The following is a 13,854-nucleotide window of genomic DNA, read 5'->3' on the forward strand; positions in this document are numbered from 1 at the left end:
ATCTAGAAGCATGAAGTGCATAAAGTTCTAGATACTCATGAAGAAGTAGCATTTATAATGAGAATAAAATGCATGGTTAGAAATATCTTCTAGAATATAGGACAATGATAGATATAGCTCAAGATATTCATGTAGAAGGAGCATACCTAGTATAGGACGTCCATGATAAAAGAAGGTTGATCATGATTAAAAATCTTAGAAGACCTCCATCATCAAAAGAAAGGAAACATTTGCAAGGCAAGAGGCTTTAATATCCTATGATGGAATCTTCAAAAGAAGGTTCATAAACCAAAGCAAATGTCTCATTAGGAATCTCATTCATGGGATTCAAGAAAAGGATGATATGCAGGCAATCGATGAAGCAAGAAGGGCCACACCAAGGACAACCAAATGAAGCTAAGATGCTCAAAGGAGAATCAAGATGAGATATGTATGCATCAAAGTTTAATCATGTTATCATTTGTATATTATTGAGTCATGGGAATAGTTCTATAACATGATCAAGTATGAAAGAATCTCTTTCACGAAGGACATGCTTGAAGGCATGTACTACAATGTAATGAAGGTCAACAAAAGAAAATACTCACGAGTATAGGATCACTAACCAACAAAGCTAGTGAAGAAGAAATGATGACTAGCACTAGAAGCAAGCATTGAGGAAGTGCTCTTACAAGGACCAGGAGGTAGTTGACCTATCTATCCGAGAAGAAGCAAATGAACAAAGAGATCAAGCATGTGAAGAACACCATGATCACCAAGAATCACTATTTGACTAGATACTTTGAAGATATCTCCCGTAAGAAGGAAGAACAACTCTGACAAAGGAAGGAGGGACCCTTGACACCTATGAAGGCCTTGGAGATATGAAAGGTGCAGATAACTGATTCTACTCTACGAAGATGTCATGATGAAGAAGCCATCCAACAAAATCACCATTTAATGTTGAAGCAATATCACGATGAAGTCATGAAGGACTATTAGATCAAAGCATGGGAACAAGCAAGTACAAAGAATCATCCATGTGAAGAGTATTCTGAAGCATAAACAAGATGACAAGGAAAAATCAAATGACAAGAGAACTTGATATGTGACAAGAAGGCCACTTTCCACGAAGGAAGCAATGACATGACAAAGAATGAAGGAAAGTGATTGATGGATGGTGCCCTACCTAGAAGAAGTTTAAACAAAGACTTCATGACATCAAAGAAAGGAAAGAGATCAAGCAACTGAAGGACTCACAAAAAGGAAGTTGCCAATGAATGAAAGAGTCCCTAGGTAAGAGGGAGCTCTGATAAGTCCCTGATCAAGAGGGAGCTCTGGATCACCCGTAATTACAAAGGAGTGACAATTGCGTTTTTTCATTTCATGGGTCATGCACTAGACCAAGACTAACAACCGTAAGTCTGAACGAAGGCCATGAATGGAAATGTAGACACAAGATAAACACAACATTCTTGTCTTCACTTAGGAAGAAAGAATGGGAGGATTGGGTAATCATCTGGTATCTAATACTCTTTGAGGATGTGTAGGGCATCCAAGACAGGAGTAGACAAGAGGACCAATATACTTTGAGGGTTGGGAACCCAAGACAAAAACAGTCTTAGAAGGTCATAGTCAGTGAACACCCGGTTAGGTATGTACCTTGAGAGGCAATGATGAAGGTGTCTATAAATCATTGGACTTGCCAGCATTATAGCTCATGATCTCATGAAGAAATGGAGTTGTTAGTCAAGACCTTGCACTTTGACAATGTTGACTGATATGATGCTATAATAGATGGATTGCTAATTTGGTTTCTCTTATGTGAATTCTTTAAAGATTGATAATAGTCAAACACCTTATAATGTTGTATGAATACCTCCCTAGTTAAGAGGGAGTGTTGAAGGAAATGTAACTAGGTTTGGTTTTCATTAATGTACTTTCAATATTTGTATTTATTCAAAAAAAAGAAATATTATTTTTATAATATATGTCAATGAGTTTCTTGTTCATTGAAGTAGATCTAGCACATGTCAAAGTGCTATAGGAAAGTCAAAGAGTCAAAAGAATTATGTTGAAGACCTTAAAGGCATGTTACATTATGTATATTTATGTATAAGAGTCAAAGAAGACACCTCTAAGCAAAGTCAAGTCTCCTCCTAGTAAAGACACCATCCAAAGAAGCAATGGCACCATTAAAAGCACTTATTGCAGCAACAAAAGTTAAGTCGGCCTACAAGTCATCCTAAAGGAGGGACAGTACTCTATATATAGAGGTTATCCAATCCTCCAAAGATAGCGAAGATCATCTCAGAAATAACCAAGCAAGTGCAGCGAAGTAAAGGGTGGAAAAGTCAAGTTTAAGGGAGCCTCTAGAGCAGCGAAGGAGGAAAGATAACCGAAGTATTAAGGACTGTTTTAGGGTAAGCTGCAGCCACACATATGAGAAATAAAAGGGTTGACTATAGTCACTACTACAACAACATTAAGGTTGCTCATCCATCATTGTTTGGGCTTCAAACTAGGCTTACTAGGCCTCCTATCCAAGCAAAGAGAGACGGACCTCAAGCGAAGTTAGAGGGAGCGCTAAAATTACAACAACAACTTTCTCGTGTGCGAAGATTAGCGCTGCAGTGTTGTCACACTCAGCGTACCACCATACATCAAGAAAGAACTCGAGTGATCTAGAGAAGGAATGGGTATCCTTAGGTGAAGGATATCACTAAGTAAAAGTATATCTCCTAGAAGATCTACTTATAGTAAAAGGAAGAACAAAGTGCCGGAAGAAGGACAAAGTGTCGGAGAACAAAGTGTTTGAAGGAGGTAGACAAAGTGTCAGGGAACATAGTGTAGAGAAAACGAAGGACTTGACTTGTGCTTGGAGGATCTTCTAGTCAAAGGTCTAGGGTTTGGCATTGATCGAGAAAGAAGCTTCAATACGAAAATACTTACCGAAAGGGTTTTCCTCTCAAGAGAAAAGAGGTTTTGGCCCTAGCAGAGAGCCAACATCTTGTGTTCTTGTTCTTGTGTTTTGGTAGCAGTTTGATGAAGTACACACACAACCATTAATAAGAAGAAGAAGAAAATAAAGCTAACAAGAAAAAGTAAAAAGACTCCACAAATTGTTATCAAGTAATGAAGAATCACACTACACCTATTTTCCCTAGACTCTTCAACATATATCACATAATATTTTAACAATTTATATAGGTGTATACAAAGATGAAAGCACATTACATTCATTTTTCATGGAAAATCAAGTGCACAAACTGATAGTGATGATTTGAATAATTTACATCAAACTAACAGAGTTTGCTCTTTTGCCCCGTAAATCATAAATGCAACCATGCTTAGAAAGTGCTTATAAAAAGTAACACAAGGATGCCTCAACTTGATATGAAAAACTTACATATGCTTAGAAAGTGCTTATAAAAAGTAACACAAGGATGCCTCAACTTGATATGAAAAACTTACATATACAGTAACTTCTTGCACATGCCTTGGAGAAGGAGCACTTGTTGCGAATTTCAGTCATTCTTATTTAGTTAATTGGAGGTCAATAAGATACTTCAGCAATTTGATATGAAAAACTTACATATACAGTAACTTCTTGCACATGCCTTGTAGAAGGAGCACTTGTTGCGAATTTCAGTCATTTTTATTTAGTTAATTGGAGGTCAATAAGATACTTGAACAGGTGATTAGCCATTAAGAGCCTTTTTCCTTGTGAATTCTTGAGATATTATATTTCAAAAACCAAAAAAAACGTCTTATGCATGACGGCTTAGTCTGTTCCCATATTCTAGCATGACTTGGGGGAATTATCCAAACTGCCGACAAGCACCCAGATATCGCTCATGTTTGGTGGAATGTACTTCTAGGAGGTAGCATGTACTCATTGGAGATAGCATCTGACAAACAGTAAAAGCCCTCCTGAATCAACTTCTACATGCCCAAGGACAGGCCCTACCTATGCAGACATCAACATGATGGTTGTTTGCAATATTAATCTTTGCTAAAGATACCATAGCAATTTAAAATTTAAATTTACATAAAAATTTTAAAAATAACAATAACAATAAAATTTAAAAGAAATATTAGAGCTAGGAAACAACTTCATAGTCGCTTGTTAATGATAATATAAAACAATTTTATTCTGTAACCAACACCTCTAAGAATTTGCATTAATTGAGAATGATATAGCTATTTTCGTCTAAATTTTATTTACCATACTAGTTTTGCACCACTTCATACATATATAACACAGTCACATGTTCAGATTGGTGGACAGAAGGTATTCACAAGATTTGAAAGTAGGTCTCCTAATGGCAAGTGCCATCCAACTTACCACTCAACCATCAGGCAGTGGAAAGAGCTTATTAAAATATAAGCTTAACATACATGACAAAATGCATCTCAATGTATCTGTCACAAGTTCCTGTCCCAAAATAGAGAATATATGCTAATGAGGAGAAGTTGCTTCAAGTAACTTCTTAGAAAGCAACTAAAAACCCGCATTTGCATTCCATTATGGTTCAAAACAGTAAAGGCATAGATTTATTAGTACATCAGAAAGAAAGAATCAAACTACACACATAATATCTCTCGTAATATAAATTGGATGTTCCCATCTCCTAAATTATCAATTGGCCAAGACATTTGACTGGTAGTTGAATTTATATATGTGGCCTGCCTGAACTAAGAACTCGCCCTATAATAGCAGTAACCTGCAAGTCAAATTGAAACAATTTCAAATAAAAATCAACTGGAAAATGAAAGAAAATATCAAATCAACCAAATTTTGCATACGCAACTCAGCAGGATAGAATACAAAAATTACTCTTATAGATTTAAAAAATTCTTCAGGTATTGAAATGATCTTTCACTCTCATTTATCTATGGGTTAATTTTGTAACACTACCTGCAAGCCGATGGAAACAAATTTGAGAAAAAATACTAGCGAGTAACAGAATCAAAATTTACCAAGTTTTTCCATATACAATTCAGCAGAATTTCACTAATTCAAATATAATAATTCTCTGAAATAGACTTAAAAATATTCAGTCTTTTGACGAAATCTTTCATTTTATTTCCATGCTTTGTTAATGTAAGTAATTAGTGGGATGAGTCGTTTCAGTCATTGTCAAAGACATTCGGAAGTTGATGCTGTCATAAATAACTCATAAACCTAATAAAACAAATATAGAAAATACATTGTGCAAATGGCCCAATTATTACATCCACGGTTTCAAAATTCAGGAGATAGTCCCATATGAATCTGCAAACTAGCAAATATATCAAGAAAATAAATAAAGAAAATGGACAGTAAACACGTTAGCGCATAATCCATGAAAAAGTATATCGTTTAAAACAGAAAAGATCGCATCACAAAAGATCCATGGCATGTATTTACTGACATAAGTTCACCATTCTCTCAAGGTGCTAAGGATTGAAATATTAGTTTCTCAAAGCAATGCAGACAAGAAACAAAGGGACATTTACTCAGCCAATCAGCTCCAATCTTGGAACCCCTGTTGCCATGACATTCTATAAAGCTCAGAGGGAAATCTGGGATACCTAGTGTGAAATGTGAGATACCTAGTCAACAGGCCAAAATTGCAATAGTTCAATGGAAAAAAGGGGAATACATGTAGAGAGAAATTCAATCCAGTTACAAACTGTAGGGTTGCAATTTTGGGTCGAGTGATGGATTGCATTCCTCAGCATCAGTCATCCAGATAATATTTCCAAATTAAAGGAGTGCAAACAAAAGATACCTTATCCACCAGAACATCAGAGAAACTTTCAGATTTATTATCTTAGCAGAAGATCAACAATGTTAAAATAAGCTCTGGTCTGTCAAGATTAGTTCTAACTTCTAGATGGCTAATTAGCAAGGGGAGTTCTAAATTTTAAATAGATTCATTTTATTAATGCAAGAATACCCCAGTCCTGACGTATCAATGGGTGTACTATGCCTCTTAAAAATAACTATCAGATCCTATATCAAATATACAAATCAAGGGTAATAGATTGGCCTACATATGTTTTTTAGCGCAACACAGACATCTGACTGCATCTCTATCCCTTTCTTATAGGATACACCTGTTAAAATGTGCAATTACACCATCATCCACAGAATGTTGTCAACATCGCTGGCATTAAAATTAAATACAGGAAATGCAATTCAATGTTTTCAAAGGAGGTCACTTTGTAGTGGATGTTTATTTTAAAATTATTCTAAGCCCAACTCTTCTACCTCAAATTACTCAGGTTGATAAGCTGGACTGAACACTTGCCCATGAATACAACTTGACACATAATATTTCACCTCCATACGACTTGATCTTCATGTATTTATGTTTTTAGAGCTACTTGATAATAAGAAGATATATAAGAAGATAATAAGAATTCAAAGATAATCACAAGTAACTATCAAGATAAGAAAATCTTTCTGCCTTTCTGATTTTCTAACATGGTTTCAGAGCTAAGGTGAAGAAGAAGGAAAAAGGCAGCTGGAAGATCAATAGCTCTCATCAACTTAAGGAAGGATTCTAGAGAAGTTTTCAAGAAAGATCATAAGGAGAAGAAAAGTCCATTTGATAGAAGGAAGGAAGTCTTGAAAATATACACATGGCCTCATCAATGAAATCTGAGAACAAGCTTCAAGGAGCCTCTAACTATAGAGCATGGAAAACAAGGATGGACCTCATCCTTGCAAAGAATAAGGTATTGGATTTTGTACTAGGAAAAGTCAAGGAACCTTCAAATGAGGCTGAGAAATACAAAGAAACTGATATTCTTGCCATGAACTTAATTGTGGATGGAGTCAAAGACAACTTGATTCCCTACATATCCACACTAGATTCTTCAATAAAAATGTATGATGCTCTCTCAAAGTTGTTTACAATCAAGAATATTGGGCAAGTGGCAAGTCTAAAGAATGAACTTTGAACAGTTAAGATGACAAAGGATGATACAGTATCTTCCTATTTTGTAAGAATTGCCCGTATAAAAGATGAACTACAAGCAATTGATGAAATAGTCCCTAAAAAGGAACTTGTGATTGTTTCCCTTCTAGGACTACCAAAGTCTTGGAATGCCTTTGCAGCTGGAATTAGTAGTTGGAAGAATTCTCCATCCTTTGAAGAAATGTGGTCTGCTTGTGTACAAGAAGAAGCTCATCTTTCCTTGGTAGAAGGTAAACAAGAAAATGAAGAAAATGTTGCAAATGCCTACTCTGCTCATGTCAAGAAGAAAGGAGGAAATAAGAAGTTTAAGGGGCCAAAGAAGAAGATTGATCTCTCCAAAATAGAATGCTATCATTGTCACAAGATGGGACATTATAAGAATCAATGCCCCGATAATCCTAAGAACAAGAAGAGAGAAAACGACCAAGCTACAGTCACCACTGATGATAATCCTCCAAAGAAGTCTAAAGTAGAGAATGCTGAAGTCAAGGACTTATTCTATTAAGTCTCGTATATCCTATACTTATAGTATAGGTTTTTGTTTTGATTTCTAGGATTTACAGATTTAATATGTTTTGTTAGAAAGTTCTTAAGTTGTTTTGATAAGTTAAAAAGAATCCCTCACAAAGACTAGATTGTTGCAAGATCAAGAGGGAGCTTTCCCACCTTTTTCACAAAAGATAAGTATCTTGTTCTTTAGTTCCTTTTCGTTACTGATTTCCTCTATTTGTCTAAGTTTCATTTGTGCTTGTTTATAATCCTCTCTCTTGTGTTTTCCTTGGAAGGAAAGTTTGCAGTTATACTCTAAAGATCAAGAGGGAACTTACAATAAGAATTATAGGTAGATTCAAAAAGGAGAAAGAAGCTTTGTTGGAGAAAGGGCTCTTCAATAAAGAAACCCTACAAGGTTTATAAAATAAGCAACTCAAGGTATGTATAGAATTTATAGCAGGTCTTCTTCATATAAGAAGGTACAGTCATTTTTGTCTTTAAAAGTTTGCTCTCTATCACTAACGCTCTCATGTCTAGGGTTTTGAATCATAAAGATTCTTATTTGTTAGGATAATTGATCTTTAGATCAAATCAACCCTTATTATACTATTGTTTGTTCACTTTGGTAAAACCCTAACCTTTAGGGTTCACTATAAAAACCCTAGCCTTTTAGGGTTTGTTGATTATGTCTAGAACATATGATGAAACCCTAGCTCTTTAGGGTTTGATGAATTAGGGTTGATGACAAAAGCCCTTGTAATAGTTAATCTAAGATCTTAGGAATGAATCCCTAGGTATGCTCCCATATGATTGAAACCCTAACTTGATTGTTGTATATCTAATATTGAAGTTTTGATAATTATATCTAGGGTTTATGACAAAACCCTAGTAGAGATTGATATAAGATTCTAGAAACCCTAGATGTAAAATGCTTTTGCTATGATTGAAATCCTAACTTGATTTAGTTATTGATATCTAAGGTTTAGTTTTGATAATGGTATCTAGGGTTTGTAACAAAACCCTAGCAAAGATTGTTGTGAAAATCTAGAGCATGAAAAGTGTACTCTTGTTGATTGCAAGCCTATCTAGGATTGATCTCTTATTCAAAGTTTTGATAACCCTAGATGCTCCCATTGTACTGATAAAGTTGACTTCATATATATTAGTGCTTGGTTATACTTGTTGAAGATTTGCAGGTACATAATCTTCAAGATGTTGAAGATGCTTACCTACCTCATATTTGATGATAACTTGATGATGATGTTGAGCATGATGGAAAGAGGAGTTGCAAGAATCTTGATGGCATTGAAGCTTACATTATTGTTTAATAGATGACCTTGTTTCCATGTGAGGATAGAAGAAATGGTGTTCCAAAAGGTTGACGTTCTCCAATAATATGACGATGCGAAAGGAAGAGCCTGTGGGACTGCATTGTTGAGTGAATTTGTTCCCAAGTAAAGAAGAAGCTGGGATAAAAGTACATTTGCCTAGTTAAGAGGGATGGCATATTATGACAACTATAGTAAAAGACCTTGAAGAAAGAATAAGATTGAAATGCTAAAGCACTATAGATGGTTATTCATGATTGATAAAGTTGTAAACAAGAATTGGATAGTGTTGAGGCTAAGTTTGGTGCCACTGGAGAAGTTGAAGAAGGAAGTTTCTGTCGAGATGTGTTTGGATATTGTGATGACTTAAGTAGCATTAGAATAGTTAAAGACCCCAGAGTTTTGTGCTAGCATACAATAATATATAAATTGAAAGTTTGAATACCGGTTGGGGTCATGAAGCTACAGTACATGCCAACAGATGAACAAGTAGTTGATGTGTTGATGAAATCTCTTCCCAATAAGAAGTTACTTTATTTTAGGAGCATGCTCGGATTGGTGGATATATCTAATTTCGTTGAAAAGGAGGAATAAGTACCATAAAATTGCCTGTATGTTGATACTTGGGAGGACATTTGACCTATTTAGTATTGAGATCTCAATAGATGCCTAGATCCCAGAGGGAGGGTAGCGTGTGGACCTCCCGTTTAGTGTTGATACCTGGATCCCTGTAAGGGTTGGTGTCAGGGCATGAAGGCCTAGATGGTATCTATATCCTGTTGGATGGATACCAGGGTTGTAGCCTGATGGTACTATAGTGGAAATTGCCTAGATGACACCTTAGTCCCTGTTGGGAGGATACCTTGATAGTGAAGGTATTACTAACAATGCGTATGTTGTTGTGCTCTTCTTAAGAACATTTCAAATTAAGGGGAATCTTGTACCAATTGAACAATTATGAATATCTCCCTAGTTAAGAGGGAGTGTTGAGAAATGTAATTAGTATCGGTCTTCAAAATTGTATTTGAGTAATGATGTAATGTATTTGTCAAAAGAAAGAAAAGAAAAATTATTTATTAGCATGGGTTTTATCTTCATTTATTTTATTTCTAGGTCAAAGCACCCCTTCTTGAGCTTTGTATATCAAGAAAGAAATTTGTAATTGAGTCAAAATTTTCCATTATGCCTCCTCCACCAAGCCGGCTTGCCCTCCAGTCAAGTCGACCTCATGAAAGGATTCGACCACCTTCAAACCACAATAAATAGAAGTGAAATTCGACCTATTTGGACATACAATCAAGCAAGTTTTAATCTACAATTGCAAGGAGAAAAGAGTATGAAATACCAAGAAAAGAAGTAGAAACCCTAAAACGAAGGAGGAACCCTAGCAAAGAAATTGACATTTTTCTCTCTTTTCTGCCACACATGCGCATTTCTGGGTTGTTGTAGGAGGGTCAAAGTTCCAGGTCTGCAGTAGGGCCGAAATCTGAAGCAAGAGGGTCGAAATCTAAGTTTGAAGCGAGATTGAAGCAATTTGACTTGAGTTGAATTTTGGTGTTTGACTAGTCATCTTGGGAGGTTGATTTGGTGGATTAGAGGAGGTCTTTGTCTTGGTCATAAGGTCTTGGTTATCTCATTTGACTTGGTTCTAAAAGAAGAGGATAGTTTTTGGATTCTCCCCTAGAAAAGGGGTTTTAGCCTTGGATGGAGCCTATATCCTGTGTCTTTATTGTGTTGATCTTTATGTATTTATGATTTTGATAGCTACTTGATAATAAGAAGATATATAAGAAGATAATAAGAATTCAAAGATAATAACAAGTAACTATCAAGATAAGAAAATCTTTTTGCCTTTCTGATTTTCTAACAATTAGAACATTGTATATAGTCCAAAACAAGTCATAGCGTGTTTGTTTCACAGGAATGTGTCCCCTGACCTGAGGGACACATCCCAGGGACAATAAGTGTTTCTGATCCCCAAAATTGAGACAGAAACGCCCCCATCCATGGGGGACATCACCCTAGCTGATGGATAATGTCCCCACCAAATTCTTTACGAAATTGGCGAATGTCCTCTGAAATCGAAGACATCAACGAATGATTTTAAAAAACAATTGCCTAAAAGAAAGCAAGACAAGCAAAATGTTTGGCATTATTGACATCATGATTGCTTCTAACAGGCAGTCAAGGTAGTTATTTAGCATAAGAAATTTATTAGACAAGACTTCAAAAATCCTTTTCTTTGGGAAGAATATATTGTTGAGAAATCAATAATCTTGTAGATTAGGGTTGATTTCCCTTTCATGATAATTACTTGTGAGTGTTTGTTGGCATTTTATTATTATGTTATGTTATTCTTCATCAAGCAATTACCAAAACGTAAATGAAGATCACAAAGAAACAAAAGAACACAAGAAATTAGACTCTCCAAGCCAAAGCCAAAACCCCACAAGGGGGAAAACCCAACAATTCCTCTCCTTATAGAATCACATCAAAGTGAGATATCCAAGACCCAAGACCAAGACCAAAACCTCCATAAATGTCCAAATTCAGCCCTCCTTTAACCCTTCTTACAAGTCAAAGTCAACAATGTCAATGTTGGTCAAACCTCTAAATTCTGGCCAATCCCTTAAATTTCGGCCTTATTGAAATCTTAGCCTTGTAACAACTGTAGAGAAACTCAAACATGTGAACAAAATATGGCAGAAAATTCTTTGTCTCTCTCCTTTAACTTCACTCAAACTTTCTCCCTTGATTTTTCGCTGAAATCTCTCTTCCTTTTGCACAGAAATCAAAGTGATGATGGATGCCAAATGATGTCGAACTTCTCTTGTATTTATACACTTCCCAAGATGTCGAATAGGTGTCTCTTCTAGGCCAACTTGTCCAAGAGGGCTGACTTGGTCTTGTGGAGGCCAAAATTGACTTTTTGACTTTTTTGACTTAATACAAAAATTTCTTTCTTTTCTTCTAAGAAGTCCAAATGGAACTTTGACTCAAATAAATTTTCTTTTGTGACTCAATAAGCCCTAGAAGCATGAAGAAGAAAATAATAATAATAATAATAAATATTTTTCTTTTGCTTTTACATAAAAATTTAAAATACATTTTTATACAAGTACAATGATAATTATGAAGACCGAACCTAGTTACATTTCCAACACTCCCTCTTAACTAGGGAGGTATTCATAATTACAAAACAGGATACAAGGATACTCTCAAATTGAAATATTCTCATAAGAAGAGTTCGGATTGATAAGCATCATCAAGCATCAACATCATAACCAGCATTCTCAATTACAAAATAGCAAGGTCTTGACTAACAAGCTCTACTTCTCCACTAGATTAGAGCACAATGTTAGGAGGCATATATTTGGACACCACCACCACCTCTCAAGACACATATCCCATTCGAATGTTCACCAGGTATGTCCTTACAGGACTATTCTTATCTTGGATATCTCCCCCATCCTCAAAGAATATCGATCCTTCACAAAACTACTCTCATCTTGGATTCCCAATCCTCAAAGAGTATCGGTCCTCGGGACTACTATCTTGGATTCCCAATCCTCAAGAAGTATCGGTCCCTAGGACTGCTCCTATCTTGGATTCCCAATCCTCAAGGAGTATAGGCCCCAAAGCTTATCCAATCCTCCCTTCTCCCTACCAGTGCATTTACTAGACTTACGACTATTAGTCCTGGCCTAGTGCATGATACATGGAGAACACAGTGTCCACCATCGCTCCCTCTCAACCAAGGAGCAAATCCTTACTCCCTTTCAATCAGGGAGACATAATCATAATACTTATAACAACGTCGACTACATGTTCTTCTGTGGAGATCAAGGGAGATCTGTTGTAGTTGCTTGGCTCCTATCTTGCATCATATACTAACAAGCTTCGACCTTCCTGGACCTTTCATGTAACTTTGTCTTCAAATGATTCATTTAACATCTCAAGGAGCCAAATTTCCTTGCAATTGCTTGCACATGCCTTCTATCTTTTATAGAATTTTTCCCTCATGCTCTTCCAAGCCATCATTAGTGTTGTCCACTCAATCCATGTATTCCCAAATCAAATCAAACAATTGTCGGTAAAACGTCATCAAACGAATGTCTCACAACTTCTTGTGATAATTGCTACATACTTCTGCAATGTATCCATCCAAGGAGCCAAACCATATCCCAAAACATCATTATCAAAGTTGCCAAATCACAATAGCCTCTAGTCAAGGTGTGGGATTCTTCATATCAAATTCTTGTTGCTTGCTCCCTTTGAGGTCAACATTATGTTTTACGTTCTTCAACTTCCAATCATTAATAGTATCTCTATCAGTATCAGTATTGTCAATTAATGTGTTCCTGGAACAAACCAAACGGCAGTTGGTACAACGATATCAAAACTCTTTAAGTTTTTTCTTAAAGACATTGCCCTAGATCAATCATCTTCTTTTTTATCACAAGCTTCTCTGGGCTTTCTGCCAAACTTCAATTACTATTGTTTTTTCACCCAAGATCTTTACAGCTCCCTCTTTCCATCTGTGGTAAGTGAACTTCTTTCCATCTTCTTTGATGCATACTTCAAACTGCTCCCTCCTTTCATAGTCTCCATGCTTTGCAATGTTCTCCCAAGTCCTTCATCTATTAGTCAAGCTTTAGATAGATCTAGCCTAGACCTACAACCTTTATTAGAAGATCATGAAAGAACAAAAGGACAAGGCTCAAAGATAATAAACAAGGAGATAAAGAGTACTCATCTTTTGAGAAGGATTAGCTCCCTCTTAATTTTGGACCTGTTCACCAACCTTGTTCTCACATTAAACATCAAGGGTTAGATCTACCTTTAATAGATGACATGATTGGATGGGATTTTGCTCCTAGGGTTCTTCTTGATTCAACCTATGCTAGGGTTCACAAACCATGAATGCCAAAAGTCTTCAAGACCTTTCAACTGACAAATTGCAAGTTCTATATACAAACCCTAGAAATAACATTAGCAAGCTTTCTATATAGAATTCATTTCATTCCTAGTTCTTATATGCAAGGAAAAACTTCAAATGCTAATGAGCTATCCATACAAACCAT

General features: G+C 36.0%; 1 protein-coding gene across 5 annotated transcripts in view; it reads right to left on the reverse strand.

Annotated features, from left to right (window-relative positions):
* Positions 1 to 4,230: 4,230 nt before the first annotated feature.
* The window catches only part of LOC149196597 (mitochondrial import inner membrane translocase subunit TIM10-like), a 201,642-nt gene continuing 192,018 nt past the window's right edge, over positions 4,231 to 13,854 (reverse strand). For all 5 annotated transcript variants that reach the window (XM_089405582.1, XM_089405581.1, XM_089405584.1 and 2 more), the window contains exon 6: positions 4,231 to 4,706. In XM_089405582.1, the coding sequence (XP_089261708.1) occupies positions 4,656 to 4,706 (51 nt within the window). In that variant the 3' untranslated portion in view covers positions 4,231 to 4,655. The remainder of the gene's footprint in view (positions 4,707 to 13,854) is intronic.

Source organism: Pinus tabuliformis, chromosome 2_2, assembly GCF_031772625.1.
Source record: "Pinus tabuliformis cultivar Carrire ecotype Pingquan chromosome 2_2, CPIR1, whole genome shotgun sequence".
Taxonomy (NCBI): Eukaryota; Viridiplantae; Streptophyta; class Pinopsida; order Pinales; family Pinaceae; genus Pinus; species Pinus tabuliformis.